The sequence below is a fragment of the Panulirus ornatus genome, chromosome 23, assembly GCF_036320965.1.
Source record: "Panulirus ornatus isolate Po-2019 chromosome 23, ASM3632096v1, whole genome shotgun sequence".
NCBI classification, from domain to species: Eukaryota; Metazoa; Arthropoda; class Malacostraca; order Decapoda; family Palinuridae; genus Panulirus; species Panulirus ornatus.
The window spans coordinates 6,610,382-6,617,689 of record NC_092246.1 but is presented as its reverse complement, the minus strand read 5'-3'; the positions used below and the strand labels follow the sequence as shown (position 1 = coordinate 6,617,689).

General features: G+C 42.8%; 1 protein-coding gene across 1 annotated transcript in view; it reads left to right on the top strand.

The window, feature by feature from the left end:
* The first annotated feature begins 1,264 nt into the window (after window positions 1-1,264).
* Window positions 1,265-7,308, top strand: part of LOC139756752 (uncharacterized) — a 66,345-nt gene continuing 60,301 nt past the window's right edge. Inside the window, exons 1-6 of the mRNA XM_071676503.1 lie at window positions 1,265-1,532; window positions 2,345-2,490; window positions 2,999-3,315; window positions 4,691-4,821; window positions 5,376-5,520; window positions 6,094-6,159. Of these exons, the coding sequence (XP_071532604.1) occupies window positions 1,494-1,532; window positions 2,345-2,490; window positions 2,999-3,315; window positions 4,691-4,821; window positions 5,376-5,520; window positions 6,094-6,159 (844 nt within the window). The 5' untranslated portion in view covers window positions 1,265-1,493. The remainder of the gene's footprint in view (window positions 1,533-2,344; window positions 2,491-2,998; window positions 3,316-4,690; window positions 4,822-5,375; window positions 5,521-6,093; window positions 6,160-7,308) is intronic.

Here is a 7,308-nt window from a genome sequence, read left to right as displayed (position 1 = left end):
TTTTCACTCCATATATATATATATATATATATATATATATATATATATATATATATGCATGTATATTCATTTTTTCATATACTTTCTCGCTGCCTCCCGCGTTAGGGAGGTAACGCAAGGAAAGAAACGAAAGAATGGCCCAACCCACCCACATACACATATATATACATACACGTCCACACACGCACATTTACTGTCTGCCCTTATTCATTTCCATCGCCACCCCGCCGCATAATGAAATACCAACCCCCTCCCCCTTAATATATATATATATATATATATATATATATATATATATATATATATATATATATATATATATATATATATATGTATGTATACTTAGGAAATTTAGTTGTGTATATGTCGGTTCTTTTAGAGTGATTGTTGAATGTTATTGTTTACAGTTTCCACGGCAACCGGTGGCGTGGTTCGAGCGTTTTGGTTGTGTTGCCGCCAGTCATGGATACAGTGTATCCTTTTTCTGCTAACAAATACCAGAGTGTTGCATGCTAATAACGTCTTATCATTTGATTTAAAGTTAATAATCGCGAATGTTATTCTGTGTTTAAAACGTGAGTTTCGTCGTTATCAGACTTCACATTTGAATACACTTCATAGCTAGTTCTGAATACTCGAGAATCATAAGTTAAATGAGTGTCATGATAATGATGATTGTGATATTTATGATACGTAATTATATAATATTGGTACTACTCTCTGAATATCGGATAGAAGCAAATAACAGGACTTGGCACAAGATAATACCCATTATTAGTTACCAGTTATCTGTGTATTTATTAATGTATATCATATATATATATATATATATATATATATATATATATATATATATATATATATATATATATATATATATATATATATATATATATAATAGTTTGGAACAGTGGTTAAAATATGTTTCATAAACTGTAGGCAAAGATAATGTTTAATTACCATATATTTCACAGTTTAAGTTTAAAAGGAATATTCTCAAAGACTTCTCCCTCAAAGCCTGTAACATCGAATGATGTTGTCATCAAGGCTTGGGTGTTTGCTGAGCAGAAGACAGTGTTCAACTAACTTCCTCAGAATACCGCAAATCCTGTAACCATCGTTATCTACATGTATCATCCCCATGGGTTTCCCACAGACTTTCTGGCACCTCCATCACTGTATCGTATTACACTCATGTTTTATTTATCTTTTTTTATCATCATCCATCGTCATGAGGCAACGCCTCCTTAACCCTTTGGTGCAGTGGTGTGCTGGTGGGTCCCTGGAAAGTGGACGGCCTGCGGGTAGCGGGTGGTAGGGCGGTGTGGGCGGCTAGTGGAGGGATAGTGGCCACGCCCGTCACACGCCCGCAACCCGACGGCCGTAGAGCGAACCAGGAGGGAGGCTCGGATGTGAGCTGTGTCACGCAATCTGCCGGAGTCGCCCAGAAAGAGGATGGATCCGAGGAAGACGACACAGGTGGCTCCTGCTACATGAGCGTGGCGCCCCTCGTTACAGTAGACGCACTCGAGGTGAGGGGCTCCCATCCATTCCATGTTCTTCTCCATAACTAATTCTTTCCATTTATCATTATTATCTTTCATCCTCTTGGGGTAAGGTGATGAGACAACGAAACGGCACTCGTGCTTTCATATTTCCTAAACGGGATATGTTCAGGGCTAGGGTTCGTCTCCCCAGGATGCACCCAAAGTCAAAATTTACTTCACGGTTGTACCTACACGACACCCAGGTCCACAGATTGATACCCCCCCCCCCCCCATGGCACGACTCCTGGTGTGATGACCTGCGCATCACATGCCCAAGGGTCGTCCCGTCCTGCTTTTTTTTAGGGGTGGGTGGGTGGCCAAGTCTGACCCAGGACATCCAGTGTCTGTTATGTCAGTCAACTGTTTCCTTCTAACGGAATCTGAAACACTGAGGCAAAATGATGCAAACAATGGCTGCTTCTGCCTCGCCATTCTCGACCAGGTAAGTGGTCGAACATTGTTAGAAACCAGTGGGTACAGTGCCTACAGGTGCATTGTTAGGAACCACTGGGTACAGTGCCAACAGCTACACTGTTAGGAACCACTGGGTACAGTGCCAACAGCTACACTGTTAGGAACCACTGGGTACAGTGCCAACAGCTACACTCCCTAGTGTGACACAAGGGGGCGTTCATGTGGGTTATACACACGGTAAAGTGACGCTACTTTTGAGAACCACAACACACACACACACACACACACACACACACACACACACACACGGTGTATCTACGATAACTTAATGAATATGTTACTGTTCGCTGGTGGTTCTTGACCCTTGCACTCTCTCACGATAGATCAGTCCGTGTGGGTGGCATGTGGTGGTTGGTGGGCGGCTTGTGGGCGGCGAGGGCGTGTTGCTGTGGCGAGCCTGGCCCTTGCTCCTCCGGGGTCCTACCCATGTCATTGTCACGGGACACATTGTACACCAGCTGGAGTTCAGGTCAGGACGGGTCAGCAAGATGAATTACTTTGATTACAGTGTCGCTGAATTACTTTTGATTACAAGTGTCACTTAATTACTTTTGATTACAGGTATCGCTAAATTGCTTTGATATCAAGTGTCACTTAAGTACTTTTGATTACAGGTGTCGCTAAATTACTTTTACAAGTGTCACTTAATTATTTTGGTGTACAGTGTCGCTAAATTACTTTGATTGCAAGTGTCTTTTAATTACTTTTGTTTACAGTGTCTTTTAATTACTTTGATTACAGAGTCTCTGAATTACTTTTGATCACAGTGCCGCTGAATTACTTTTGACCACAGTGTCACTGAATTACTTTTTATTACAATCTCTTGTTTTCATGCACCCACCAGTGTTATCACATCCCTCAATCCTGCTTCATTCCTTCGTCTCATTGTTCATGTACCTCGCGAGGTCTAACTGTGCCCCATAGCTGCTGTAGGGACGACCCTGTGACCTGTCTGTCTGTCTGTCTCTCACACACAGCGCCGAAGGGGATCACCTGGGCGTCCTGTCTACCCCCCAGAGCCCCAGGGAATCCCCCGACACCGCAGGAGGGACTGAGGAGGGAGACACCGCCCAGGAACTGCCCACCAAGCTGATGTTGTCCCTGTGGAAGTGGCCGGCAGCGCCTCCCGCGTCCAACGGCGACAGTGGCAGCTGCCCGGACGTTCCAGCGGAGGGCGCACAGTCCTCCCCCCAGCAGGAGGTCGTGACGTCACTGGAGCTGCGGGCAGAGCAGGTGACCCGTATGTCACTGACCCGGGGGCTCTCCGGGGGCATGGTGGCCGCCATGCTAGTAGGTAGGTGGGTGACCTGTTGTGGGCGTGGTGGACCACGCACGGTTCCACCAATGACACATTGACGAGGTCACCTCCGTGGTGGTCGGGCGGTTAGCGTTCCTGGTCGTGACGCATTCACGGGCCGCCCAGGGTCGAGCACATAGGTTCGACTCCTGGTTGCGGTCGTCGGTCCACAGTCAGCCTAGATGATCATCCACTTTTAGGTCGATAAAATGGATACCTGGCTCAGGCTAAGACACAATCACTCACACACACACACACACACACACACACACACACACACACACATTTTATATATATATATATATATATATATATATATATATATATATATATATATATATATATATATATATATATTTTTTTTTTTTTTTTTTCTTTTTTTTTTTTTTGCTTTGTCGCTGTCTCCCGCGTTTGCGAGGTAGCGCAAGGAAACAGACGAAAGAAATGGCCCAACCCACCCCCATACACATGTATATACATACGTCCACACACGCAAATATACATACCTACACAGCTTTCCATGGTTTACCCCAGACGCTTCACATGCCCTGATTCAATCCACTGACAGCACGTCAACCCCGGTATACCACATCGATCCAATTCACTCTATTCCTTGCCCTCCTTTCACCCTCCTGCATGTTCAGGCCCCGATCACACAAAATCTTTTTCACTCCATCTTTCCACCTCCAATTTGGTCTCCCACTTCTCCTCGTTCCCTCCACCTCCGACACATATATCCTCTTGGTCAATCTTTCCTCACTCATTCTCTCCATGTGCCCAAACCATTTCAAAACATATATATATATATATATATATATATATATATATTATCCCTGGGGATAGGGGATTAAGAATACTTCCCACGTATTCCCTGCGTGTCGTAGAAGGCGACTAAAAGGGGAGGGAGCGGGGGGCTGGAAATCCTCCCCTCTCTTTTTTTTTTTTTTAATTTTCCAAAAGAAGGAACAGAGGGGGCCAGGTGAGGATATTCCAAAAAAGGCCCAATCCTCTGTTCTTAACGCTACCTCGCTATCGCGGGAAACGGCGAATAGTATGAAAAAAAAAAAAAAAAAAAATATATATATATATATATATATATATATATATATATATATATATATATATATATATATATATATATCATTAATGAGATAGCCTTGACCAGGGCCTCAGTTGCCCATGCCATTTCAACTACAAAACGAATAAATAAAAGCAATAATCTATAAAGAAAAATGATTAGCAATCAATCTTATTATCTCTATTGTACAACATAGATGTCAGGAGTGGTACTATGGCCTCTCCCTGTGAGCAGTGCCTTGACACTTGCTGTGTCTGAGGTGTGGCACTAATACGTGGTTGTGGTTGCCGGCAGTGGAGGACGAGGTGCAGGTGTGGCAGGTGATGACGGGGCCACTAGGAAGGCGCCTCGTCTGCCGCGTCGTCGGGTTCGGCCTCCTGAACCCCGACACTATCCACTCAGTGTGGTGCCTGGCTCCTGACGCGGTAAGTTGTGATGCTTGGCTCCTGACGGAGGTAGCTGTGGCGGGAGAGGCAGGGCGCCGCTGCCTGGCCCACGAGCGGCAGGGGAGGGTGCTGGTATGTGGTCTTCGAGAGACCTGGGTGGTTGGTGGTGTTGGATACGAGGAGCCAGGGGGGTCGGGCCAGCCACTACGTATGTAGGCTGCAGGAGGAACGAGAAGACAAGAGGAGGAGGAGGAGGAGGAGGGGGGTCTTGTCGTCTCACTGCAGTCCCGTCGAACTTCTCACTTTAAAGGAGGCCATCCTGTCCCTGCTACTGCCTGTAGTGCACATGCTCGAAGCTGCAATAGCCCCTGGGGTTTGTGGCTCCAGAAAACCCCTCGCGCAACAGGGTTGTGGGGTTTTATAAATACGGTTCCTCCTCAAGAACAATGATTCATTTTTTTGCTGTAATATTATTCGTATTTGATGAACATTGGATATCAGACTAACCATGATAATGTGCCTGGCTTAATCCCTCATATGTACTGAATAGTTTTATTTCTGTGACTATTTAATGTGGAGTGTTTACGTTGCAGCTGGCGATGGGCGTGGCCAGCGGTTGGGTGGTGGTGAGCGTGGGCGGGGAGGTGCGGGCGCGCGTGGGCGCAGGGGAACTTCAGCCATGCCATGAAGGACCTGTCACCGACCTGCGCCTCCACGGGTCCTACCTGTACACCCTAGGTCAGTACACACACACACACACACACACACACACACACACACACACACACACGGGTCCTACCTGTACACCCTGGGTCAGTCCCCGCACACACACACGGGTCCTACTTGTACACCCTGGGTCAGTCCCCACACACACACGGCTCCTACCTGTACACCCTGGGTCAGTCCCCACACCCAGTCAAGTCCCTACATTGTCTCACCTCTCAGCCAAATACACTATATAGTCGAAGGATGGTCTTATAAAGAATATTCATCAGTCATTCCTTCTCTACGACACGTCGTCCCTGCCACCTTCACTCGAACTCCCTGAGCACGAGAATGTGATCCTTTGGTGAGGTGGCCAACTGTGCGTCAAGGCACCTTTCAACCTTGAAGGTGTTTGACCGGGGCGACTGTTGCTTGAATTTCCTCTCGTAAACTAACGAAAGAATTTTACGGACCATTGCTTTTATGTCCACCCTCATTGGCTCTTTTTGGAATAACGGGTTCAGCGCCATCGCTGTCTCGAAACCTTCGAATATCATCTTTGTGTCGTGGCGTCGCCCAGGACGACTAACGGAGGTCGTGTTGCAGGTGGCGACGGAATGCTGAGGCTGTGGGAAGCGGAGATGTTGGAAGAAGCGGCTCTCACAGCTGCAGGTGGGTTGTTCTCTCCATCACCACCTGCCCCCGCCTCCCCCCGCCCCCCCCGGGGGGGGGGGGGGGGGGGGGGGGGGGGGGGGGGGGGGGGGTTAAAAAAAAAAAAAAAAAAAAAAAAAAATATTTTTATTTTATATTTATTTAATAAAAATAATTTTAAAAATTTTAAAATTTTTTATATATATAATATTTTTTATAATTTAAAAAAATTTAAAAATATTAAAAATTTTAAAAATATAAAAAATTTAAAAATTTTATAAAAATTTTTATTTTTAATAATTATATATTAAAAATTTTTTTTTTTTAATATTTTTTTTTTTTTTTATTTTTTTAAAATTTATTTTTTATATTTTTTTTTTTTTATATTTTATTTTTTTTTATATTATTTTAATTTTTTTTTTTTTTTATTTATTTTTAATTTTATTTTTTTTTAAATTTTTTTTTTTAAATAATATATTTTTTTATATTTTTATTATTTTATTTTTAATTTTTTTTTATATATTTTTTTTTAATTTTTTTTTTTATTTTTTTTTTTTATATTTTTTTTTTTAAAATTTTTTTTTTATTTTTTTATTTAATTTTTTTTTATTTTTTTTTTATTTTTTATTTATATATTTTTTTTTTTTTATTTTTAATTTTTATTTTTTTTTTTTTTTTTTTTTTTTTTTTAAAAGGGCCGGAATGCAGGGATGGGCTTCAGTACAGTAGGCCTGAATGCAGGAACGGACTTCAGTAAAGCAGACGCGTGTGTGTATTCATATGTATATAAAGATGCACTGTCTTGAGGGACCATTAAGTATTATTATTATTATTATTATTATTATTATTATTATTATTATTATTATTATTATCAAATGTGTTTGTGTTTGCTTGAAGAGAGAACCTGTCTCCCAGCACTTGTCTGAGGGTAACCAGACATTCCGCATGTGTGCTGGGGTCACTTGCGGCCATGTGTGGCTTGGTGTGGACATGGGGAAAGCCAGATAACGGAATACCCGATGGTATAGAACGAATTTGTGTGCAGAAGAACAGTGTAAGTGTCCAACACTCAGGAGCAAAATAACTTGTTATGGAACGCTATGCAATATAGAGTATACAGATATGGATATCTGATATGAAAACAGAAATGAATGGAAAACTTTTATGGAA